Here is a 26,917-nt window from a genome sequence, read left to right as displayed (position 1 = left end):
ACATATGGGAACCAATTGGTGAAGAAACTCAACTAATTTCTCAAAACAAACAAAGCTGCAGTAAGTATATGGCTAGAATTACTGTGGTGACAGATCCATATTGTGCACCAGAAATCTTGATGGTATGATGTAGATAATGAATGCCACCTGTTTGAATAACAAAATATCTTGCAATGGTTTCAATGCATTATTCATTAGTTAAGTACCGCAGTCAGTGTTTAATAATTTATTAAGGTTTATTTTTTTGGAAGGTACATTCTTTAGCACAACTATTTAAAGCAATTCTTTATTTACAATCTTTGCAAAGGTTTAACAGAAATGAATAGATAAATACTTAAATGCAGACTCACAACATATATACAAGTGAATGTGTGTGTATATACATATTTATCAAACACTGTTGAGAGTACACATTTAATTTGGAAGTTATCCTACATGTTACTCTTCTTTAATACAAAATATAGAAAATAGCTCCAAATGAACAGTTTTGAAATCAAAATTAAATTCATTCTATAGCAAGTTGTTTACTTATTGTTTAAACTCAACTCAAATCTTTCTACCGCTCTCTCTCTCGAGCACTAAAACAAGGGGGAGAATGGTATACAAAAGACTTGAGGGAAATTCTTGAAAAGAACTCATTATGTAAGTAATGCATCTATTTTCTAAACATATCAAAATAATGTGTTTTTCTACTCTTCATAAAAATGGGTCTTCAAGAATCTGCTATACAATTCAGACCTACTCTTCAATACATATGGTGAGCACCACTAAAAGGCCAATATCTGCCTCAGCGTTCTGTGGAGTATAATACATGCACCAATTTCTGCGTGCATAGACACTTTACATTTCATCATAAATCAATCTAAAAATATATGTCAAAAATAATTATTTTTGGACCGCCTTTGTTGTTCAAGATAAAAAATGATTCGGTTTAAGTTTCTTCCTCTACTTAGATGTACACAAATGTATTCAACATAGGTGGAGCATATTTCCCAACGCATGTGCATGTGGCAAACTTCTGATACTTCCACAGAGAAATCTCTCGCAGAACTCCAGTTCAAAAACTTAAGTAAAGAAATATTACTGAATATTTAAATGAAAAAGTTGAATTGCAAGATAAAATAAAATAAGAAAACATCTACTAGATGAGGGACTGCAGCACAGAAAAATTCAAATGTGAAACTCCTTCAGTATGATGGCCATCATGTAGGAAGCATTACAGGAGTTTGGAACAATAAAAAGTAACTAAAACCTAAGAGAAGAACTGCAGGAAGTAATTACATTATTTATGAAATGGCAAAGTCACAAAAAAAAAAAAATAATTGGGTTTGACTTTATACTGCTATTAACAAAGAGTGAATTTCGACTCTGCGACAGAGGAGTCAGATCAAATGATGCATTGCAATCAGTTAGTTAGACAAAATGAAAACTGGATCCCCTACCAAAATATTGTATAGCTCATTGCTGCCCAAAAGAGGATCACAAATCTAAAGCATTTTACCCTCCCAGATAACAAATAAACAATTGTACTGTAGCTCTGGCGCCATTTATAAAAAGCCAGTAATTTTGGACATGTCTTTTAAGATGTTACAGTCTATAAGAATATATAGGCAATTCAATGCAAAGGCTCACATTTTGATTTAAGTAAAGAAACAAATGGTGGCAACATGTTTCACATCTATTAGCAAGTGTGGTCTATTAGCAAGCGTGACGAGAAAAATATTTGGAAGGCATCCCCTTCCTAAGGTCCAAGATTGGAAAAACACAATCAGAATATCAAGCATGCTAAGGAAACATATCTATTAAAATCAAAATATATATTTTAACTCTAGTTAAATGTATAAAGCTCAGATCAATTACATCTATGTCATATCCATACAGCGTCTGTACTTCATAAGCATGTTCTTCGTGAAAACAAATGCTGCACATGTCAGTTTACAAAGGATATCGCAAGTCTGTGAGAAGACCTGGGGTAGAGTCAAGGTGAATTAGAGCGCAAATATTTGTAAATCTTAACAGAGCATAAAGATATTCACACTCACTGGCTTATAGTGAAGTGTGCAGATCAGCAACAATGAGTACGTGTGTTCCTAGGTAACTAATACTGAAAACAAATATGCTTGAAGAATAAGGCTTTTCATTATCTACACTATAGAACCGTTTACAACTTTACAAAATATAATTCACTAAGAATTAGTCAGGAGACTTTGAAATGTTACTAAATTAAACAACAGCTATTGGAAATGGATCTGTTATTTTGGGTTACTAAACAAAATAACTATCTTGAAATGATTGAGGGGATTTGTGTGTGCTTTCCCCCCCCCCAAATAACTATTTAGAATGTTCAATTTAGAAGCTTGTCACACTTTAGCAAAACCTTGACCCGACTTAGAGCCCAAATCAAAATCACTTATCTCTATTGAGAAATACAAAATGTTTGCGGATTTTAGATATCAATCAAAGGCTGCACAAGGTTAATGTAAACACTAACAAAAATAAAAATGAAATGGACTAATGTGAATAGCTACATTCAGTAATCCAACATCATAAAACAGACATGGACCCAAATGTAATGAGTGTTGACCTCAACATTCTGTCTATTAAAAAAATTGAAATGTTTTGTCACTTAGAAATCAATTTTTTAATGTAAATTTGAAATCTTTCTAAACACCAGTGTGTGTAAACCAAAAGCCTGCTCTTTTGCATGCTTTCAAAGGATATAAGAAGTAACTTTCTTTTCCTGGTCTTCAAAAAGGTTTTCTACATATTTCAGTAAACAACTGAAAATCTTCAAAATTATCAATATTTTATAGCACCAGAGAAAGGGATTTATGAATTTATGTTCATGCTAATGTTAAATATACCATGAATATTGACTTGTAAAAAGCCCAAAATGTCATTTTAGCACTTCAGACAGACCTCTTTTAAATAGTGTTTCTATATTGTTTCAGAACATTTACACAATATAAATACAAAGCATTTATTGGTTTTATCAAAAACATACACCGTTTTTAAAGCACTCTAATTCAAAGGAAATCTTTAAAAAGTCTCAACTTTGACAATTTGCTTTATAAACAAAGCAAGTGAGATTTAAAAGATTTGTAGACACAAATATGCTCCACCCTAGCGAACAAAAATCTGAGACAAGGAACATTGACTCCTGCAGGTTGCTATATCGCTTGTAAAGCAAGAAATAACAGCGGCTTATGACTTAGGTGGTGCAGTTAGCACTGAAATATTGCATGAAACAACTGCCAATCTCAATCATACATAATATGAATCAAATGCATGGACTGTTGCAAATACGAAGGCTTTTAAGTGCTTTGCAGATGAACAAATGCTGGGCTACAAAAGGGCTAATCACTAACGAGGCTTACATGTCACATAAAAACATGCACACACCATGTGGGCAATAGGCATTTCGGTGGCAGAGCCCGTCAGTTTTCAGTATCTGGTGACCAAATATGCTTGCAGAGGTCTTTACAATACTTTATCAATAACTGGATATCGGCAATGTAGTTCCTCCACTGAAACCTACCTTTCATTATATATACTTGTGTTGTCATACTGTTGAGGAATAAGTCAAAACATCTAATTATTCATAGAATTCAATTTGGCAGCTCCATATTTTAATATGTTTAATGTTTTAAAAAGGCACAGAGATGGAACTTCCCTTTTTAGAGACTGAGGATGTTCGCTATAGTTACAGGAACACATTCTCAATCTGTGTTCTCAAAGAGCCTAGCACAGAAAGCAAAGCACATCCACAAGATGAAACTTGTCACTTTGCAAAGAGTACAAATACCATATTTACACTAAAGGAGTCCCAATCATATACATTATGTTGTATTTTATAATAGCAAAACACCTCAATGAAGAAAAAAATAATTATCACCCACTGGATGAAAACGACAGACCACGTATGCAGCTATGCCATTTAAACGCATTTGGGACAAAGTCACTTTGGCATGGAAACGGCATAAAGGATTTTGACTGACAGCCATGAGCTGCAACCAAGATTAAGCACTCCTAATCTCAATGAATTAAATGGATTACCAAGACAGGAAATAAGGTTGCTGTCTAAAGCGTGTAACATTTGAAGAGTAGGAAACTTTAGTACCAACTACTATGTTACGGAGCCTCAACTTGCAAACACAAACCTTGAAAATTGAGTACAATTCTGAAGAGGGTGTTCCTTTCAGTTGAAACCAACAAATTTAGTAACCCAGTAGAGTTTGCCACTGTGTTCATTTTATTGTCTTTTACAAATCATTCCCAAGTTCGCCGTATCGAAGATCAGTCCTTCTAAAAAAAAAAAAAAAAAAGTTAAAAGTCAAATATTTATTTTTTCTTTTTTCTTGGTGGCTCGTCATCTGAACTACTGTCGCTGCTAGTGCTCGTGCTACTGCTGGAGGAGCTGGAATCTGTTTCAGAATCCGAGGAAGAGGTGGAGCTGCTTGAGGATGGTGAAGATGAAGAGCTTGAAGAGTCTTCATCACTGTCACTGTCTTCAGAAGAAGTGGAGCTTGAAGAATCTTCACTCTCTGACGAACAGTCACTGCCTGTGCTGGCAGTGGTGCTGCTGCTGCTGGAACTGGTGACACTCTTCGACCTTTCAAGGAATGACAAAGTTTAATTAAGACATACTTTGCTTTTTATTTGTAAGTCATTTGCTTTTACACGTCTGTGAAAACTCAATTTGCATAACCCATGAAACATACTTAATTACATTTAAAACAAATGTATTGCATTAACAGAAGCCTGTTACATTAACTGGTGTGTATACACTGCACAATCATACCCCACCCATCTCCCCTCCTCCTCCTACAACCCCCTTTCTCACCCCTAATTTCTCCACTACCACTCTTTTTCTTAGAACAGGCAATTACACAGTATCTCTGAGACAACTAACCGTTACAGACTACACAATCAATAAAAGGCTGCAGGATAACAACAAAAGACTGTTTCTTCAAAGGGCAACTGAGAGAAAAGCTTTAAATGTGTTTATGCAATAATATCGAAGATTGGAGAATACTTACGGTTAGGTACTGCCCAGGTTCCAAAGTAAAGCCTTCTACACTTGAAAATACTGCTGTTTGTTATTTAATCGAATTATTCATGATCAACAAATTGTGCCAATATGCTACATCAATGACACAAAAAAGCGAAACCTCATCTGGTACCGCATAACAGGAGTTCAGAGTTGTGCAATGACAGTATTTTCAGAAAGCAGATTACAGCAAACGTAAAAATATGGGGTCAAATTGCATTGTAATTAGGTCTGGCTTGACAACACAGCTGTCAGTAAGACCGGTACCAGCTCTTTAACTATACACAGTGTGTATTTGGCTCCACCCACAGGAGTACTAACCTCATCTCATAAGACTGTTGGTGCAACATTCCACCTCCTGTGTGGGTCTTGCTTTGCAATGCATAAGGAGCCATTTTACATGACAAAGTACACTGAATAATCACTTAAAATCTACATAAAAAGCAATAATTGTTTGCTTTGTCTTTTTTAGTGCAGCGGGGTTTTTAACAATTGCAATCAAAACACAAAACGCATGCCAATACTTGTTAATTCTTACTACATATTTGAATCTTATTGCTCCAAAAAAGAGGGGAAGGTTGTACTTTAGTCATTTTTGTATCTGCAGTTTCAAGTGGCTAAATTAATTAATGAACAATGTCCCTACCTATGCCCAACAACACCTTTCGTCAGGTGTTACCTCAGACAAGTTATCGGTCGTGTTGCTTCACACTGTACCCTATTGGAATATTTTGTAAGACCGAGAATAACTTTTTCTCGTAGTACATTCTCAGAGGGATAGAAAATTATTTAAAGATACATACACCTCATGTTTATAAGTATTTGATTTGTGGCAGGTGCCTCAAAAGAGAGGTACTTTGGAGATATTCAATATTTTCTACTTACATCTCCTATTCCATTTTTAGTTCTTGCTCTTGGACCTTTTTAGTATTAATGTAATAAAAAGCAAATGGAAGATTTAAATTACAAGTATCACACTAAAAATGTGTTGGTATGTTTAAGTTATAATTCACAAAATTTTAAATAAAGTAATTACAATATGAATTGAATATAAAACGTATTTGTTAAAACACTGCACTTTGATCGTGCTACAAAAGTTTTTGCTGCATGGCTGCGTCAGAAATAACAGACATCATTTGTTATTTGTAATCACAATCCAGCGCACATAAAAAATTATGTATCTTCTTTGTAAGGCAAAAGAAAAGTGCCTTCCATCCTCTCCAATCCTAATTCTTTAGTGAACTGAACCTGCTGCAGTGCTTTTTGCACCATTTTAAATTGTATTTTAGCTCATACATCTTTGTATTAAGCTGTGTTCAGCTTAATAAATCAAATACTGAATCATCAAATTGGAACATTTTACAGTCCCTATATAAAGTAAAGTCCACATTTATAAAGGGCACAATCACCCGTAAGGGTCTCTAGGCGCTGGGGGCCGTCGGGAAGATTAAGCGAGCTATTGCCCAGAGTCACATGGTGCTGGGCTAATCTGCCGCCGGAGCCGGGGATCGAACCGTGATCCCCAGATTCCAGCGTCAGTCGCCCTGGCCGCGGCGTCACACCTCTCCCCTATATCAGTGATTACCCTGGTCTAAAGACACTACAAAAGCAAGGTCTTTTAGTATCCCGAATTTGTAAAGTATTCAGGACACAAAAATGGAGATACTGCTTAAAAAAATCTGTAAACACACAACCTCTTCGAATAAGACAGTGCCAAACTGAATCACATGGAACCATCAGTGTTTAAATTAATGAACTACAAAGCAGCTATTTGAAAACAAGGACAACACTCATTTCTGAGTTTCAAATGTTTTTACAGATGTAACTGGTGTCAGGTAGACTGCAAGATGAAATGCAGATTTTTCCGGAACTGCCAGAAAAGGATTTTAAAACAGTTTTTACAGAAAATGAGACCATATGTTGTGGTGAGTCTGCGAGCTAGATCAGTACATTACTTCTACATTAGAATTATGTGATCTTCCAGACAAGTTCTATGCAAAGTCATATGTGGGTTACTTCTGTAGGGAATAATTTCACAGCTGCTGGGGATAATGCACAATGGTATATATAGGAGGATTAGCACAGAATCAAACTGTAGCATTTAAGTACTGTAAGACTGGCTGCTTTACAATTTTTACTACCTTGCCGTAAGTGGTCGAATGGGTCAGTCATCAGGTGGTCCATTTGCTTTCAGGCGTTCACAATCTTTGGGAAAACCAGTTCACCTGAAACGTTTTAACCTCCTGGTGAACTTTGGAAGCCTAAAATGTGTGCTAACACAACGGTCCATTTATGCAATCCAAATTATACTGTAGGCGTCTTTATTATATTTGCAATAACATTATAAACTTCAAATCCAGCGCAAAGTGGGGACATAGAAGAGTTTGTGTCACAGATTAATAGTCTTCTCTCTAGCATCAACCAAATCGCTCTGGTAAGATCTAAAGCCTTCACTAGGTCATGTCCTTCAGACCCTTTGTTTTCTTTCTTCTTGTTTTATATTGTATTTATTAGCATTTAATGATATCAGAAAGACAGCCCGACGTTAACAGTCATGCAGCTAGAAATTACAGTCAAATAAAGCACCATTGCAACTTACATATTGAGCATAGGACAAGACACCAATGACAGCTCAGCAGGCCAAACAAAATGCAGAATGATAACAACAGTTTCCAGTTATAGAAATTACAGGTACAGAGACCTGAAGTATATGTCACAAAGTTGCAATGCCTCTATTCAGAGCCCGTAGATCTAATCACGGTCAAGGCTTCCTCAGTGCCAGATAAATCCGTATTTCTCTGCCAGACAGTGCAATTAAATATTCCCATATATCTTTCGAGTGAGAGCGTAATGGCATGAGTTCCCAAAATATCCAGAGTTGTTCATGGCAGTAAGACACATCCTTGAACCAAGCACGAACAGTCGGGACCCATCTCCTGCCTCAGTGCATTGCGTTTTGCCAATAGAAGTAACATGGCCGCAAGACTGCGAGAAGTATTGGGTATCTCTTTTACATATCCCAGTACACCGATTACGGAAGTGAGGAGGGGTGACAGACCGATGATATCATGTAGTATAATGAAGATCTTGCTCCAAAAAGCCGCAATTTTAGGGCAATTCAATGCAAGATGGATAATGGTGGCCTGTGGTGTGTTGGTGAATGGCATCTTAACAGTGGGTATTGGGAGATAGTCCCATTTTGAATAGCTGTAGTGGTGTGCGGGATAGGCAAAGAATATATTTAAAGTGTAGAAGACTTAGCCAATACATAGGACATAACATTAGCAGCTGGCCACACCAAATAGCCTATGGACTATCCAACAGGGGAGAGTAGAGATAAAAGTTCCAGGCCTCATGAGCCTCCATGAGGAGTATTAAGGAGGTGTTTAGCATGTGAGTGTAGAGGTTGGTTATCAATTTGCACAGTGAGGAATAAGTGTATATGTATTCCAATGCTGTGAGGGTCAGTGGTGGGGCAGGAAAAATCTCATGTAGTGCTCGGCACATAGCTCATAATCGAAAATATAATAAAGAATCCAAGAGTTTGGGAGTCCCCGGGTGGAGAGAGGAAATGGTCATCGGGTATATATCAGAAAACGTTCTTATGCACTTTTCAATTGCACGCCCAATAATTCCTTTGTCCTATAGTCGGGGTAGCATGGTATTATTAGCAAGAGTAATCAAAGTGTCATAAAGGATAGATATACCGGTGTATGGTTTAGATTTTGTCGCTGAAGAATTCTGAGAGGCTGTAACATAGTTCCTATGATGGGGTGATGCAGTTGTGGTGGCCGCTGGTAAAGTGAAGTCTCTGACTATCTTGAAGATTTCTGTTCTGTAGGCTGGAGCAGTTGTCTATGTACTCTGCTAAGCTTTCTTTTGTGTTTCTTTCAGTAGTGGTAGTGTCTTAGGGCTGTTGTTATATGTTATGTTCTCGTTTTTTAGGTCGTTTGTTCTCCACTTTCTTTCCAGTTGCTTGCAGTGTTGTTTTGATGTGCAAAGTACCTCTGTGTACCTGGCTGGCCTGCTTTCATGTTCTTCCCTGTGCACCGAGTTTCTGGGGTGCCAGGGAGTTTGTGCACTTTATGATCCAGTCGTCTAGAAGTTTGACGTAACTGTTGAGGTTGTTGGTGAGGGTTTGTTGATTGAGCTGCTCAGCTGGAGTCCTAGACGCTGCTCCAGCTTTGTTTGGCCTGGTTTGTGGTGGCAGGTCTCATTGGGCGGGGTATGCCAATTTGGATGATGGTGTAGTTAGTCCAGGTGAGCAGCATAGTTGTTGTGATTTCATTGTTGAAGGTGGTAAAAATTAGGTTGAGGATGTGCCTGGCAGTGTGTGGGTTCAGTGATGTGTTGCGTCAGCCCCAGGTTCTCAAGGCTCTTCAGGAGTCCTGTGGTGTTGGGGTCGTTTTTATCTTCGAGGTGGAAGCTTAAGTTTCCTAGCAGGATTTAGTTGCTGTAGTCTATGGTGAAGGGGCTGATGAGGTTGTCGATGTTGTCTGAGAAGGTAGCATTATGTCCCTTCTGTACAAGTGGTTTTCACTGTGGGTGTATGTTGCCAACGTCTTTAGCTTAAAGTGCAGTTGCTCCATGCAAGGGGTTGTACCTTCTATGGCTGAAGGATTCTTTGTATAGGATTGCATTCCCTCTCTTGGTCTGTGTTGGCGGTCTCTGTATGCAAATCTGTATCCTGCAGGGGTGGTCGGAGCGATGTAGGGTGCCACTTCGGAGGTCAGACCGGTTTTCAATGTGGCTCCACTAGCATGTTCATAGGCAGGAAGCATATGGGTATATTTACTCTTTTGGTCGTGTTGGAGACAGTAATCGAAGCAAGTTCCACAATTCAATACTTGGCAATAGCTTGTGTGGGTCAGCTACTTCTTGTTTTCATGCACTTGGCCTTAATTGGGTACGTCCTTTCATATTTTTCCCCCCCCATTTCCCTCTGTGGAATATCTTTGGAGGTTTGTGTTTTTTTTCTTCTTTTGGACTGTTCTTTTTCCTCTCTAAAACAGTTATAGAATATTGCTGTGATTCGATTGAAGACTATCTTTCCCTGATCACAGTGCACACTGTGTACAAAAAGTATAATTTTTTAAAAATTCATTAGTATGTTTATATTACAATAGTGTGTCTGCTATATCTATTGTTTTATTCTTCTTTAGTTACCCACAAATAAAACCAGCACCAACATTAATCCTGCCCTATTCGTCCATTGTGTTGTTACTGTGTTACTCTGAGGCACTCCTCTTCCTACTACTTTCTTTTTTTTCTCAGTTCCAGGTGGAAGGATCACTGAGAGCCAGCAGTTGTGTCCTGTTACCTTGCTTACAGTTTGGATCCCAAAATTAGCCCAAATTGTTGTTTCAAGATTGCAACAAGTGTCGCAAGATTGCAGAGAACAAAAATTCCCTTATTTGTGAGGATAATTGTTCTTGCGATCCATTTAATGGTGTCTATGTTCAATTTCTATTTGGTTTCATGCAATATCGTAATTCACGCTATCTGCAGATGTAATTGCAGACATTCTCCTTTGGTAGCATTGTTTACATATCTAACACTTTATATTCCATATTTTCTAAGCAAACGGAGAGAAATCCATAGCAACTTTAGGATTGAAGTACTAATAAGGCTGTTTGGGGGAAAGAAATGGAAAGTAGAAGAGGAAAGGAAGACAGGATAACAGATCGACCAGTTAAAGATACATTTCAGATTTTTCTTCCATGATTTTAAAGTTAAGCAGAAATTGGATGAGCAGGAATTTTGGTAGTCACTGTGTTCGTGGAAGGCAAGAACAGGATGGTATCTAAACACATTATTTGCAGGTAGATTGTAGCAAGGGTAATAACCACATGTAGAGCTGTACCAGCCACATAGCGAGGAAACAGGAATCCAGTGTCTTATACCCCGGTGTGACTTAAGACTTGCCTGTCCTGTGCTTCATCACCAGCAAAAAACTTGACAACTTGTGAGCTTTGCGGAGGTATGCTTTCCATGGGACACAACTAAACTACATTCCAAACTGTACTTGCGCCATGTCATAAGGTAAGTGACTTTGATTATGGGGCACAGGTCCTTTTAACTGTTCCTTTATTCTGGATTTTAATGAGCACTGTGCACTAGTAAAGAGATACTTGCCATCTAGAGGTCCTTGTAGTAGTGCCGTTTCCTTCCAGGCAGTGCTGTCAGGAAATGCTGGGTGGCTGAGCCTTACTGTGAAACAAGAGGACTATGTACGGTCCAGTGTGAGGAGGTGAGCAGAGCTTTGATCAAGAAGACATAAAAACAATGCCTACTTGTGTTTCCAAAGTTTCTTTTGTAACTGAGGCAGCAAGTCATGCAGTCAAAGCTTAACCTAAATTTGATATAGGGGTTAACACTTCATCTTGTTCAGAGACAAGTCATTATGTTAACTAAATTCAATGTGCGATGAGAGTTCAAAGGTTATCATTCCAAGTACCAACAGTTAAACAGTAAAACAGTTCACTATAGTGTCTAACCCTTGTGTTTCCTTTCCAAATAGTATTCTAGTGTTTTATTAATTGAGGACACGTGGAGAGATATTTCTTCTGACGAGAGCTGGGAAACAGTTTTGTTAGTGTAGCGGTCTGAAATAACTTTCTTTAGAAAAGTTGGGATTATCCTTAGGATCACCACAGGAAAGTTACGTTACAGGAAAGATTTTGGAATAGCTTTATGCATTGATTTGTAGGAAGGAGCAGTCCGCTTGGACAAAATAATATTTAGTTAGCATGGAGGTAATGACCTTCAAAGAAAGAGGAAAAACCTTTTGAGGCCTTCGAAATTATCATTAATAAGTGGGATCATGCAGAAAGAGGAAGGGTAATGCTGCTACACAGCCTAGGTGTTGTGATATGGCGAATAAATATGGTCTTGAGGAGCTCCTCTATACAACTCTGAACCACCTGCAAAATCTTGATGTATAGTTGAAGTGGGGGTCTCCAGAGTATGAGCATGTCCCTAAACCGACCTTGGGACACTGGGACACAGAGTTGCATTAAAATGTCCTAACTCAAGATAGGAACTTTAAGCAACGCTACGTGGAAAGCAGAGGGCAAAAACAATTATTGTAACAGAGTCCCAATGAAGCATTATTTGGTCACTGAAATTATCCTTGTGGAAAACTTCCGGATGACGGCATGGAAGCGAGTGAGATCACACTACTGCTGGTGACCATGTGTTATGGCGCCATTATATTTGGACAAGGAGCACTCTAGTTATAAATCATATCACCACCATCCACGATTAATATGGATATCAGTCCTCAGAAAGATTGACTGTAGGAAGGTAGGATCATTCTAACAAGGTTAACCCCACGTTGTGCTTGGTGTCAGTATGTTTTTTACCTAGTCTGACTAGGATCCTGCTAATCAGGATCACAGTCACTGTGCTTCCTCTCTAAATTGACCATGGTAAGCACTTTTGTACATCCACAATTGGCTACTGGTGTACCTTTGTAAGTCCTACTATATGGTACTAAAGTACCCAGGGAATAGGTACCCCAGGGGTCTCCCACAGGCTGCAGCATTTATTGTGTGACAAATGGGAGTACACTTAAACTTTGACTACAGGACTTTCATGGCAGCCTGTGTGAGTTGGTGCTTGCACCTCTTACAACAGATATAAGCTTCCTTATATCGGAGGTCTCTGTACTTGAAACCTATATGCCAACCCTATGGTAGGCTCGTCAGTCCTGAGGTCAGGGTGCTTGGTTATGAGTGTCAGGTGCCTGGTTATCAGTATGAGGGTGCCCCTGCATAAGCAGTACACGCCTACTAATCCCAGAGTCGATTCTCCAGGCTTTGTAAGTGCGGACAACTATTTTAATACATATAGTGGACATCAGTCAATACAGATGTTTAACTATATAGTGGATGCACAGATACCGGTCATGTTTGGTATCAAACATGTTGGAATCATACCCAAACACTGATTCCAGTGTTGGAAGTATGATCCCATGTACAGGGGCTGACTACAAGCGAGTGCCGATGCCGACCACAGACACGATTCTGTGCGAGTGCTGCTGAGCAGAGCTCGAGCAGGGGAAGGTGGAACAAAAGGTTTCCTGTCACAGGGACGTTTGACCACCTCCCAGACAGGACTGTATTGGGCTAGGGGTACTTGCCAGCCCCATCAGACTGCTTTGAAGGGCGCATTTGGTACCCTCCTTGCATACTCCAGTTTGAGCCAGTTCAGGAAGCCCTCGGCTCCCGCTCTGGTGCAAAACTGGACAAAGGACATGGGAGTATCTACCCCTCTATTCAGCCAATCCTTAGTGAGGGACCCCCCACCCCCTTGAGTCATTCTAACTATTTCCCTAAAGATACTGGAGGGCTTACCTATGGGTATGTTCCTTAGATTCATCGTGGGACAAGCCTGATGCCTGAAACCATGTCACTCCTTGACGTCTGGACACTTGGACGTTGCTGGACTTTGTCTTTAACCGAGACTGCACCAAAGAAGACTCCAGCTGTTCTGCAAGTCTTCGTCTGTGTCTGTGCTTCTTACAGGATTGTAGGATTGTCACCAGACCTGTGGCCATCAAGGACACCCAAAGTAATCTCCCTTACAGTGAAGGAGTCACTCCCCAGCATCTGCAGGCACCCCAATGAAGCTGACCGGTCTGCTGCTCCTGACGTCCTACGACTTCCTGAGGCTCAGCAACAAAAGTGGTGGTTCTGCAGTTCCCTCAAGTCCTGACCTGCCCTCTCTGCAATTTTGAGGCTAGTATCTCTCATCGGAACTGCTGGGACCGAACCCCTGTGCACTGCATTGTCTTGCCGTTGCCAAGGCTTGTTGGCTCACACTCCAGAGATCTTCGGGCTACAATAAGCTCCAACCTCCAGTATCTCTTCCTGCCAAGAACAGCATCCTCAGCACCGTGCAAGCTGATGTTGCTGCTCTGTTCGCAATCATGTAGGAGGAAGCAAGCCAGTTCTTTCATTCAGAAGATCTCCTGATAAATAAGTTACTTAGCTTTGATAATGCATTATCTGGTAGAGACCATCTAGATAGACATTCCTTACCTTAGAATTATCCCAAGGCGTCAGACTGGATCCATAATTTTTGTGAGCAGTAACACAGTACACTTGTAGGTGGCAATGTTTGGCTCCACCTGACATTGTCATCGTCCATGCCGGAAGTGACATGTGCTGTGCCTATATAGGCGCCACCCCAGCGTACTGATGAGTTTCTTTTCACAACTTTCCACACTAGTAGCATGGAGCTATGAATAACACTAACCACTGGTGTGTGGAACTAGGGCCCTAGAAAGGGAACAGCCCTGTACCTAAAAATCAGTTTGCAGAAAAGGAGGCTGGGTGGGTCGGTAAGGAATCTGTGGCTAGATAGAGTCTCTACTAGATAAGGAGTTACAAAAGGTAGATAAGTTGTTTATCTGATAAAGACTTCTAGCCGCAGATTTTGTACCTTAGAATAGATACCCAAGCAATACCTTTCCAGTGGTAGCTCTGCAAACTGATTTAGACTAGGAAATCCTGCAGGACCGAATGGGCAAAGTGCTTGTCCCGGCAGACCGGACTGCCCAGACAGTAGTGCTCAGTGAACGTGTGCAGTGAGGCCCACATTGGTGTCTGGCAGATGTCCAGGACTGGAACTCTGTGAGCTAAAGTAGTTGTTGCAGCCTTTGCTCTGGTTGAATAAGAACGCAAACCCTCTGGGGGATGCTTATTGGCCAATAGGTATCAGATCTTAATGTAGAGTACAATCCATCTAGAGAATATTCATTTACGCATGGCCTTCTCCTGTTTGGCTGTAACATATCCCATGAAGAGTTTGTTGTCCACTCAGAACGTTTATGTGAGGTCAAGGTTGAATTACAACATTCTTTTTTGATCCAGCCAGTGCAGTCTCTCCTCTTCCTCCGAGAGAAGAGGCGGAGTGTAAAAGGTATGCAAATAGATGGACTGGCTTGCGTGGAATGGGGTAACAACCTTCCGCAGTATGGAAGCTCAGGTCGGACGGACCAGTTTGTCTGGGAAGAAAGACCTATGGAGGCTGAGATGACAACACTTGCAGTTCCACTGGCCCTCGGGGCAGATGTAATTGCCTCCAGAAAGGCCGTCTTGATGGTGAGAAGCTGAAGAGGGCAGGTAGGGAGCGGCTCAGAGGGAGCACACATTAGAAAGGTAAAAACCAAGTTAAGGTCCCATTGAGGCATAATGATGTAATCTGGAGGAAATAGTTTACTTGAAGGTTTGCAACACTTATTTACAATACGGGACTTAAAAAGAGAAGGCTGATCTGGCAGCCGCAGGAAGGCGGACATCTCAGAGAAATAACCCTTCAAAATGCCCAATGCAGACTCTTGCTGGGCGAGGGTAAGGATAAACAAAAACTTGGGAAAGGGGAGCAGATAAAGGGTCATCCTGTTGGGCTATATACCATGGCACAAAATTTCTCCAACGGCTGGCGTATACCCTCTTGGTGGAGGAACGACGAGCTGCCAAGATAGCAATACAATCCTCTGGCAAAAGTTGACAGCTTTCAATCTCCATGCATGAAGGCAGCGAGTTGACAGGCTCGGGTGGGAAACCCTCCCCTGCTGCTGTGACAGAAGAACCTCCAGAAGGGGCAACCTGATCGGAGGACCTATGGCTATGCTCAGCAGCTTGGGATACCAGACTCTCCGAGCCCACTATGGAGCCACAAGAATGACTTGGTCCAGTCATTCCTGATCTTCTTAAGAACAGTTAAGTTACCGGGATACTTAATGAATACAACAACGCCGTTGAGCTGGCACACGCTTTTGCCGCTTCTCCAGACAGCTGGGAGAAACTGTAAAACCGTACTTCAGTTGAATTAGAAGCACGCTTTGCAATCTACTTGAGAAATTGCTTCTATAACTGAATTTGCATCTGTGTATTTCGTCGCTTTTTTACCATTTACGCTATTGGTAAGGAGCAGCTAATCAGGGCTGAGCTGGGAGGAGCCAGTTAAGCTCTCCGGCTACTTAATGAATACAAGTAGTGCGGTTGCACGAACACACGCTGCTGCCGCTTCTTTAGACAGCTGGGGGGAAAATGTAAAAAAGCACTTTACCTGAGAAATTAAAACTGAATTTGCATCTGTGCATTTCACTGCTTTTTTTTTTAAAAACATTTGTGCTATTGCCACTGAATCAGGGTGCCAGCCAATCAGGGCTGAGCTTATCCCCAGCTACTTAATGAATACGACTGCGCGGTCACGCCGGCACACACTTCTGCCACTTCTCTGAACAGCTGAAGGGAGAACTGCAAAACCACATTCTATTTGAATTAGATGCACGCTTTGGGATTTACTTGAGAAATAGTTTTTAAAACTGAATTTGCATCTGTGTATTTCGCTGCTTTATTTTAAACATTCGTACTATTGGCACTGAATCAGGGGACAGCCAATCAGCGCTGAGCCGGGAGGAGCCAGTAAAGTGTGCCGATGGCACGCCAGAGGTAAGTCTATCTGTGCCAGTCTGCACCTGGAGGGTGCCAGGGATGCTGCCAGTTTTGGGATACAACACAGCACAAGCATCATAAGTCGTTATTCCCGGGCCCAATTTATAAACTTCCGGCCTACAGACTCTGAGGGTGCATCTCAGACTAAGCTTGACTTGTATAACAGTGCAATCAGCAACTGCCCCGAATGTTACTTCTATTTCAACACTCGGCATTATCCTAGTTGTTCTCCATCGCCTGCAGGGGGAAGCGCACGCATATCAAGCTGCAAGAATCAGCGCTGGCAATCAGAAACATCTCTGCTGCGCCCTACTCAATACTTGGTCCCTCATCAAGCATAATACTGAAATTCTTGCATTGTTCCTTGATTGCCTATTTAGAACGGAAACCTGGGCCAAAGAGGACTCTGGTTCTGATCTGGTGGACGCTGTCCCATCAGGATATACTATTTCCAAACTCGACCGCCAGGGTCATAAGAGAGGAGGAATGGCCATTATAGCACACAATGTGCTTTGCAGTATTCTAGAGTCTGTGGCTATGAGTGCTGAAGACTCTACGGAGGTATCCCTTTTCAGGCTCAACTCTTTGTTAATGACACCTTATCCAATCTCCTAGTATACCGTCTTCCCTAGTACAAAGGACATTTTTCCAGAGATCTGGTGCCAGAACTAGGAGTCCTTCCTTGGGCACAATCACTTCACCATTCTGGGGGATTTAAACTTCCATTTTAATGACTCCTAATGTAAAGACACAACCACCCTTCTCGAACTGATGTCCAACTTGGGGGGGGGGAGAGGGATGTGGCCTAACTGCTAGAGCGGTCGACCTCAAAGCTGGAGAACATAGTTCGGGTCTCTACAGGGACACTCAACATCTTGTGATTCTGGGTAAATCACTTAATCTCCCGAATATGTCAGTCTGTAAAGCAATTGGGGCTCATGTAAAGATACCGGATACCTTTGGGTCAAGTTTGCGCTATATAAAACCCCCACCATAGGTTTCTCCCAGCAGGTACTCTTCGCCACGCACGCTGCCGGACATACCCTTGATGGCATATTTACCAATCACAATGACATGTCCATTGAACTTGGCCATCCCCTTATCTGAGCAAACGGAAGGAGATGATAGACAGAGTGCTGACTTTTTTTTCCAGACACTCACTCCCAGTCACAGATCTGGGTTGAATCCATTATCGTTCTTTATCTCACTTCGCCACCCCAGTTCAGACCCTGCTATATGCAAATCAGTCTTGACCCTGTGCCTCATGGGAACAGTCCAGCCCAAACTGCCGAGCCTGGTCTTCCCTTGACCAGAAACAAGCATCCTGGGACCAGTTTCAGGGTAACACCCCTCATCAGCCAGGCTAGCTTGAATCCAGTGACAAATGAGCAAGGGACAAGTAATCTGTAAAGTAATCAAAAGTAATCTAACAGTCATTTCAACTGTATTCATGGATTACTGTTTCTACTCAGTGTGATAAGCCTAGATATCACACTGGGACAATTGCTAGAGAAAAGGTAAGTAAAGCAGTTTTTAGATATTTGCAGCTTTTCAAGTTCTCATACAAAACCAACTCCACACTTAGGACAATATTTAAGGAAAAACAGTCAATGCATTCCTATGAAGGAAATATGGTTTTCGGTTATCAGGTTAGTACTTGGTTGTGGGAGTTGGTATTCTAGGTTAGAACCAGGGTTCCCCCAGGGTCAAGGATGCACTCTCAAAGCACCCTCAGCGGCACTAGTGCTGAGGCCCAACGTTATCAAATGGGGAATGGGGGCCCCCGGTTGGTGGCTGCTCACGAGCAGGCCACAAGGTTGTGGGAGCAAAGCTCCTGGTGTTAGGCTCAGGGCATGGGTATTCTCCGGTTGCAACAAAGGCTGCAGGCTCGGGGAAGAAGATCTTCTGGAGGTGAGCTCCAGTTGGAGGGGTTCTCAAGAAAGAGGCAGGAGGCTTTGTTTGGGGATCCGAGGAAGGTCAGAGATCACCAGATCTCAGTTCAAGATTGCCAGGGAGATCTCCTCCTGGTGTTGGGCCACTCGAACTCGGGCTGTAGGCGTTGGGTGCAGAGTGGTGTAGACTCACGGATTTGGCCGGAGCCAGAGTCTGTGGGTGAGCAAATCCAGTGCTCAGGGGAAACAAAGTCTTTGACTTGGAAGGCAGGGCAGGTCAGGTCAGGTCTGTTTCTTGAGGTTGCTGGCTGCAGAACACAGCTGGATTTCGCTGGCGCAGGTTCGAGGTGGGGACAGGTGGGTAGGGCTGGGGCCAAGTCAGTGGGCATCCACCTCATCTTAGTTCAGCATGGTTTCTTCGCTCCTTCTTCTCTATGTCAGGTCGATTCTTGTCTGAGGAGGCAAGGTTCAGGGTTGCCCCTAAATACTAGATTTAGGGGTGTTACTTTTAGGTAACAGTTGGGACCAATGGGTCCCTTCCTTGGGGGGGGGGGAACCCCCTATTAAGCCACCCTGCAATGGGACGGGGGCATATGCCTCAGTCTGGTTGGCTAGGTCCCCCATCTGCAAGATGATGGGGACGGAGAGTTGTGCCTCACCTTGCCTCCCCCACCTGAGGGGTCAGGGTTGGCAAAGGTGGGGTCACCTCCCTTCCTCACCTGGGTTTCCGGCCGATTCTCCTGCCCAAAGTAGGAGTCAGAACCTGTGGGGGCCAGTTGCTGGAAGCAGCAAAGGCCTGTGGTAGCTCACAAAGGCGTCAAGTCTTTAAAGCTTCCCCTTTGTGGACCCTGCTCATCCTGGGAGAGCAGGCTTGGCACCTCGTGCCAGGATGTGCATTGTTTCAGTCCCCTGAGAGCGGCAGGCTCTCAACCCAGGTGTCCAGAAACATGTCTGGTGTGGCAGCTGGTGAACAGCCACTCAGCATGGACACCAATGTTAGGTCGTTTTTGCCCTCTGAGTGCATTTTTTATTAAATCCCACACTGACACTAGTGTGGGTTAAATGTGCTGAGAAGTTTGATACCAAACTTCCCATTTTTCAGTAAAGCCATTATGATGCTGTGGAGTTCTTAATGACAAACTCAGCACCATATACTCTTAATGGCATTACTGCACTTACAATGTCTAAGAATTGGCAAAGACACTGTGAGGTACAGGGCTCATGCACCTGTACCCTCACCACTGGTATAGTGCACCCAGCTAGAGGGGTGACTGACCTATGCCAGGGGGTGGGTTGTAGGCATGGCTCTTCACTTTGTTCTGCACCAAAATACAAAGCCTGCAAAGGCAGTGTGTGTGTAAAGGTACATGGCCTCTAAGGGTGGCACAATAGGTGCTGTAGCCCTTAGGGCCCTTGTCTGGAGCCCGTGCCCTTGGTAACTGTGGGTATCATTTACAAGGGAATAACCTGTGACCAAAGAGTGCCAGTTGGGTTTTGTTTTTAATGCAGTTTAGTGAAAGAACAAAAGCCCTGGGTACTTGTTTGGCAGGAACAACTTAGTCAAAGTACATCAGCAGTTTAGCAAAAAGTGGGGGCAACCATTCAAAAAGACGGCATTTTCTTACACCCTGAGAAAAAGCTCCCCATATATCCCCTTGGAACTACAACCATCTTTTATCATTGCACTTATCACCTCGCAATTGGACTATTGTAAATTGCTGAATCTCAACTTCAAGGCTTTCAGCCTCAATGAGCTTCAAATCATTCAGAATGCGGCTGCCTGCCTACTCCGCAACATCTCTAGGTTAAAGATGGGATCCGTACTTTACTGGCTTACAGTCAAAAAGAAGAGAGCCTTCAAGGCTCTCTGCATGGTCTTCCAAGCCCTGAATCAGAAAGAACCCAGCCAACTCCATTCTCTTTTTCGCTGGTACATGCCTAGCAGGCCTCTCAGATCGTCCTCCCGTAAGGTGATCATTTCCAGATTTCAGAAGGCCAGATGGGGAGGCCGTTCTATCTTGGTGGCTGCTGCCAAATTATGAACACCTTGCCTGCTCATACTTTGGAAACAGACTTTGACTGTCCTTAACCCCTTCCGTGCGGCCGCGATTACCCCAGTGTGCGGCAGCCGCACGAACAGGGCGGGGCCGTGACGAACCCCAGCCGTCATCAGCACACGAGCACCGTGGAGCGTGACGGCTGGGGTTCGTCACCAGCATGGAAGGGGTTAAAAAAACAACATCTGAAAACTTGCCTCTTCTCCATTTAGTCCCTCTAGTATCTTTCTGGGCGTGTTTCAAATGCGGCAGAATGCCTTCCTTCAGCGCTTCGACACCTTTGGGTATAATGCACTTTACAAACGTATTTCTTTTCAACTCTGGGCAGGAGTGGTATGGGCAGAAAGGCGTACAGAAGGCCGAAGCTCCACTCGAGACAAAAAAGCATCTCAGAGTGAGAGCCTCCTTGAAAACTCCAGTGCACAGAACTGCTGACATTGCGCAATGTTGGCAGTGGCTAACAGATCTAACCAACGATCTTCGCACTGCTGAAAGAGACCTTGCACTACCTTCGGTTGGAGACCTCATTCGTGCTCAGCTAGGCACCTTTGGCGGAGTGTGTCCGCTCTGGCTTTCAGAGAGCCCGCTAGGTTTTGAACCACCAGGGAAATGCCCTGACTTTCCAGCCATGTCCAGAGGTGTAGAACCTAATTACAGAGGGTCCATGATCCCACACTACCCTATTTGTTGCGTTACACCATGGTGGTGGCGTCGTCCGTGAACACATGCACTAGCCTTCTCATGATGGAGGGTAGAAAAGCTTTCAATGCCAACCGGATCGCTCGTAGCTCCAATAGGTTGAAGTGGAGCCCGGACTCCAACGGAGACCACAGGCCTCTGATCTCCACCTCTCACAAATGGCTGCCCCAGTCCAGGAGTAGCACATCTGTCACTACTGTCAGATGTGGTTGAGGAAGGGAGAGGGGTCTGCTGCTGGGCCAATCGTGGTTCTTTAACAACCACTGCAGAGCTTTTGCAGCTCCCTCCGAGATCTGTACCATGTCGGAGATATTTCCCTGATGTTGCACCCACTGAACTTTAGACTCCACTACAGAGCTTGCATATGGCAGCGGTATAGTTTCACAAGCAGGATGCAGGAGGCCATGTGTAACCGGGCCCCCCGCTGCTACACCATGATTCACAGCAGCCTCAGTTATTCCCACCGAAATCCAGGATAGACGCTGAAACAATGGTATCATAGCGTGACTATCCTGGGCTCGCGGTTCGGAAGCACAAATCCGAAACTGCACTGTATCCAGAACAGCACTGATGAAAGGGAGCATCTAGGAGGGAATCAGGTGTGACTTTGGCATGTTGATAGTGAAGCCCTGCGAGTGAAGGAGGTCCGCTGCAGTCTGGGGGAGGGGGGGCATGACTGCCTGGTGGTGAGACCTTCTTCAAAAGCCAATTGTTGATAGGGGGAAAGTGTAGCACCCCTGCTCTCTGCAGATGAGCTGAAATCCACTGCTATCACCTTGGTGAACACCAGAGGGGCACTAGTAAGGCCAAAGGAGAGCACAGTGAACTGAAAATGCTCGTGGCATACCGACAACTGCAGGAAAAGTCTGGGCAGGCAGGACAGAAATGTGGAAGTACACATCTTGCAAGTCCAACGCCCCCATACAGTTTCCCGGGTCCAGGGAAGAAGGACTTGAGCGAGCATGAGCAATCTGAATTTCTAATTTTTCAGAAAGAAATTGAGAGGGTGCAGGTCTAGGACTGGACAAAGGACTCGGTCCTTCTTGGGCACCAAAAAGTAGCAGGAAAAACCACCATGACCTAAATCTAACGCCAGCACCCTCTCTATAGCTCCCTTAGCCAAGAGACTGCCACTTACTGGTGGTGTAATGAGATGTGATCCTCCATCAGCCTGTTTCCAGTGGGTGGCATGGGTGGAAGGGTAGTCATGAAGGTAGACAAAGTAGCCCATTCAAACAATCTGGAGAACCCAGCTGTCAGATGTTGTGGACTTCCAGCGGTGCAGGTCATGGCATATCCTGCCTCCCACTGGATGCTCATAAAGGTCGGAGGAAAAACAAAAAAAGGCTTCGAGGCTGCAGCTGCTGGTGGGGAGTGTGTGTGGGGAGGAGGGGAGGAGGGGAGGAGGGGAGGGGGGCACTGGCCCGATCTCTGGCTATGTGACCCACAAGGTCTATGGGCACTGTGCCCTCGGCCACGAATGGGCTGGGAAGCTTGGGTGTCGTGGCAGCTGGGCAGGTAGAGGCACAGATGGAAGCTGTAGGAAAGTGGCTCTGTATATACTGTACCAAAGTAAGGTACAGTGTGCACAGAGTCCACAGTCCCCAGAGGTATGGCAGAGGTTAAAGTTAGATTTAACCATACTCTGTAAAGTGGTAGCTTGGTCGAGCAGTAAGGCAGTATCAGAGGACAGTGCAAAGCATTTGTTGTACACACTCAGCAAATGGTCTCACACACTCAAGAACTGAACTCTAAGCCAATGTTTTGTATACAAATATACAGTTGTTTTATTTTAGAACCAACAAGGTATCAAAATATACTTTCTCAGAATGAGTTACTTTAGGTAAATACTTTTCAAATAGACAATCGACTTTTTGAGTACAGTAGTTACAGTTGTTGCAATGGCCAACACAATTCCAAACACAATGCAACATTGAGCTCAATGGGAATTTCTAATCAAATGCAATTGATTACTTATTGGATTATTTTTCTAACCACAGGAGAGGACTGGATCCTAGATGGGACATCTCCTGTAAACAGTTGAGTAAAAGTTTTGGTTACAGTAGTGATTTTTAAGGAATATTATTGTATTTTAAAAGTTGCCAAACTTTTTCACATAGAATCACTAATGTTATCCTATTGGAGGAAATTCACTTAGCAGGTAAGTAGTGTTATCGTTACTTTTTCTTACTCAGTGTTGGATCCTAGATCCAGCACTGGTGCATCTCTTGTAAACAATTGAAAGAATGCGTTTAAGTCATACAGGCAATTTTTAAGGAATATTTGTAGTTTTTTTTAAATCGACACTTAGAAACTTTTCTTGTGAAAACCAGACAATGGATTCCTATGGAAGGAAATTCAAGTTTCTGGTAAGTACAGCTAAAATTACTTTTCAGGGTCAGTGCTGGGCTAAAAGATGCAGCACCTGGTTCTCTCCTGATTACAGGTGAGTAAATTGGAATTTGTTGTTCAGCTGATTTTTGATGAATATTTTAAAGTTCCAAAACTCCACACTTAGAAGAATTTCCAAGTGAAACCCGCCAATGTTACCCTATGGAAGAAAAGTGAGTTATCGGCTTTTGGGTAAGTACTCAACTGGCAGAGCTAAGGTTCTGGGCATAGACTTGGGGGTCTCCTAGGGTCAGGTAGGTACAGTTGGTACACTCTCAGTGACACAGGGGCAGCTGGATGCAGAGGTAGTTAGGCCCAATGTTATCGTATGAGAGGCAGGGGGCCTTCGGTTGGTGGCTGCTGGCAAGCAGGCCACGCGTCTGTGGAAGCTGGGCTCCTGGTCACTTGCTCAGGGCGAATGCGGAAGTAGATTAGGACAAAGGTTGCACTGCCAGGGGCACTTGGGCGGCTGGGTCCAGGGTGCTTTTGAGCCGTCGGGCGCTCAATATTATTTAATGGAGAACTTGGAAGATGAACAAAGGCTGCAGGGATGGGGGTTCTTCAGGAGTGACCAACACTTCGAGGGGTAAGTTGGGATCTTGGAGGATAGGTAAGCACCCCGGAGTTGGGCACAGGGGGCCGTGGGGTGCAGGGGTGTCTTTTGACGTTGGGAAATCTTACCCTCTGCTGGTCGCGGTTGGAGGGGTCCCTGGTTGTGAGGCTGCAGGCGTCATCTGGGTCGTCGAGGAGGGTCCTTGGGCACTGGATTTCAGGTCACAATCGCCGGGGGGACGTCCTCAGGGTCTTTGTCCACTCAGGCACAGGCCGGACTCGGCTGGTGCAGAGTGTGCTGGATTCGCGGTTCCTGGCTGGCACCAGGGGTGTTGCTTTTTGAGCAGAACCACTGTTTGTGGGAGCCCCAGTCTTGGTAGAGTCTCAATGCAGTCCTGTCCTCCAAGATTTGTGAGGTTGCGGACAATGGAAGGCGCCGGAGTTTCGCAGGAGCAGGTTCAAGGATCCACAGGCAGTTAGGGCTGGGGCCAAGTCAGTTGGAGGCGACCTCTTGTGAGCAGCTGCACGGCAGGTCTTCTGGTTTCTTGATCTTCTTGCTTGTTTTCAAATCGGGATCGGAGGAAGGAAGGTTCAGGGTGCCCCGAAATACTACATTTAGGGGAGCTAGCCTGCACCCGTGATGGCCGCCTAGTCCCGGGGCTCCTCTGTCTCTACTCTCTATCCTTCATTTATCCTGACGAGTTGAGCCCTACTTTTGCAACTCCGTGACGCCTTGGAGAGAGACTCGTCTGTGGACAGGTTTTGCTGCGGACTGCCCTGGTGGTCTGCCCGGCGGACGCCACGAGGCTCGATGAGGCCTGGACCACCCTGAGGCCTAGTGTAGCAGCGGCCTGGATTGCGCAGAACCCCGCGGCTGATGACGGGATTCCCTCGCGCTGCCGATCCCGGAGACTCCCCTAGCTACGGAGCGACCCTGGTGGTGCCGCGACAATCTAACGGTGAGCGGCGGGAGTAGCTTGGGGGGTGCGGGATAGTGGTGGTGGGGGCTCTACTTTTGAGTCCTTCCACCTCTTCCCCCCCCCCTCCCGCAGAGAGGACCCTTCACCTCGGTGGCGCGCTGGAGCCGCGCGCGTGGAGTGAAGCATGAAGTCTCCTGGAGCCCCCGGTCCTTACGGTTGGTGTTCTTCGCTGTCTGGGCGGTGTGACGGCCCGTGTGCCCCCTCTCCGATCTGCCTTGGGAGTACCGTGTGTGCGGCTGGTCCCACAGGTCCGCGACTGGACCCGAGGCGCCCCCGATGCCCCGGGACGCTCCGGTACATTGCTTGTCAAGCTTGACAGCGGGTGGGGGCGAGAACTCCTCGACTGCTGCTACGCCCTTGCGGCAGGCCTGATTCACCGGGTCGGGGGCGCTGAAGGACTTGAAGTGTTGCGACCGCCATTTTGGGTTACACTTCACGTGCTGGACAGCAAGCAGACACCCAGCTAAGTGGTTGGCCTGCCTGCCCTGTGAGGTGGCCTGACCGGTGGGCCCTCTTCGCAGCGTGGCTCTGGGGGCGCCGCCACACGCGCGCCCCTGCCCTTCTCCCTGGTTCTGTCGACCTGGCGCAGTGCCTACGGCCCAACTTGGCGATCCCTGGGGTTGCTTCAGCGGGGGTCGGTGCTGGCAGCTTGAGCTGGGGCATTGGGCGCTCGCTTGAGGGCGCGGCTTTCCTGCGCTCTCCCATATTGGTCACCTTGGATTGCGGTGCCCCCACTGACTTGTGTCGTCGGGTGGATAGACAATACGGAGGGAGATTTAGCGGTGCTGAGACTGCCCTGCCGCGATCAGCCTAGATCCACTAACTACAGACCCTGGAGAGGGACTCTCTCTTGGCAAGTGCGACGCCTGTATCTTACGCAATTGCACTTTTGCGGTGGGTGTACTGGTGTAGGGGCCTGATCTGCAGCTATTAGCGGTCCCTGTTCTGTCTCCTGCCTTGAGAGTGTGCATTACCCGCTAATATGGGACGCTCGGACAGAACACAGCCCAAGCTATCTTTCGGCCCCAAGGGACCCAGGCCGGTGGATGATGCAGGGGGGCAACAGTAATTCGGAACGCGACACGACGGAGGAGGCTCAGCAACAAGACCTACGTGGCTTGCTCATCACCATGGAGAAGAACCTCCAGGGGGGAATGACCACTCTGGAAACCAAACTTGACGCTCTCACGTACCGCATGGACCGAATGGCTGAACGGCTGGCAAACATGCGAAGGGAATTGATATGTCGGAGCGACGAATTACTGAAGTGGAGGAGGCGCAGACCTCTCTGGACACTGAGAATAAGCAGATCAGCAGAGCTATGCAGTCTTTACTTGATAAAACCGAGGATTTGGAAGCTCGCTCTCGGCGGTGCAACCTCCGCATCACAGGCCTACCAGAGACCACACAGACCGGGAATATGGAGCTTTTTGTCGAGAGCCTACTAAAGAAACGCCTCGGGGACACAGCTTTTTCTGCCGTGTTTGTGGTCGAGAGGGCCCACCGCTCGCTGGGACCACGACCTAAGCCGGGGCACCCCCCTCGTCCCATAATCGCTAAAGTGCTTATTTATCGAGACCGCGACGTGACTCTGATGTTGGCTAGGGAAAAGCAACCATTGCAGTATGAGGGCTCCGTGCTCTCATTGTATCCGGATTTCACTGCCAGAGAGCAGGAGGCCAGAAAGCAGTTTGCGCCAATGAAGCGTCAGCTACAGGAATTGGGAGCAGACTACGCAATGCTCTACCCAGCGAAGCTGAGGATTAACAGGCAGGGGAGCTCTATGATATTCACGGACCCCAAGGCGTTACAGAAAGCCCTAAAGGAC

The 26,917-nt window shown here is 44.7% G+C and overlaps 1 protein-coding gene across 2 annotated transcripts in view; it reads right to left on the bottom strand.

The window, feature by feature from the left end:
* Positions 1–217: 217 nt before the first annotated feature.
* ZCCHC10 (zinc finger CCHC-type containing 10) overlaps positions 218–26,917 on the bottom strand; it is a 173,788-nt gene continuing 147,088 nt past the window's right edge. For both annotated transcript variants that reach the window (XM_078653081.1, XM_078653082.1), the window contains exon 4: positions 218–4,612. In XM_078653081.1, coding sequence (XP_078509207.1) covers positions 4,342–4,612 — 271 coding nt within the window. In that variant the 3' untranslated portion in view covers positions 218–4,341. The remainder of the gene's footprint in view (positions 4,613–26,917) is intronic.

The sequence above is a fragment of the Lissotriton helveticus genome, chromosome 7, assembly GCF_964261635.1.
Source record: "Lissotriton helveticus chromosome 7, aLisHel1.1, whole genome shotgun sequence".
Taxonomy (NCBI): domain Eukaryota; kingdom Metazoa; phylum Chordata; class Amphibia; order Caudata; family Salamandridae; genus Lissotriton; species Lissotriton helveticus.
This window is presented reverse-complemented; position numbering and strand designations above follow the sequence as displayed.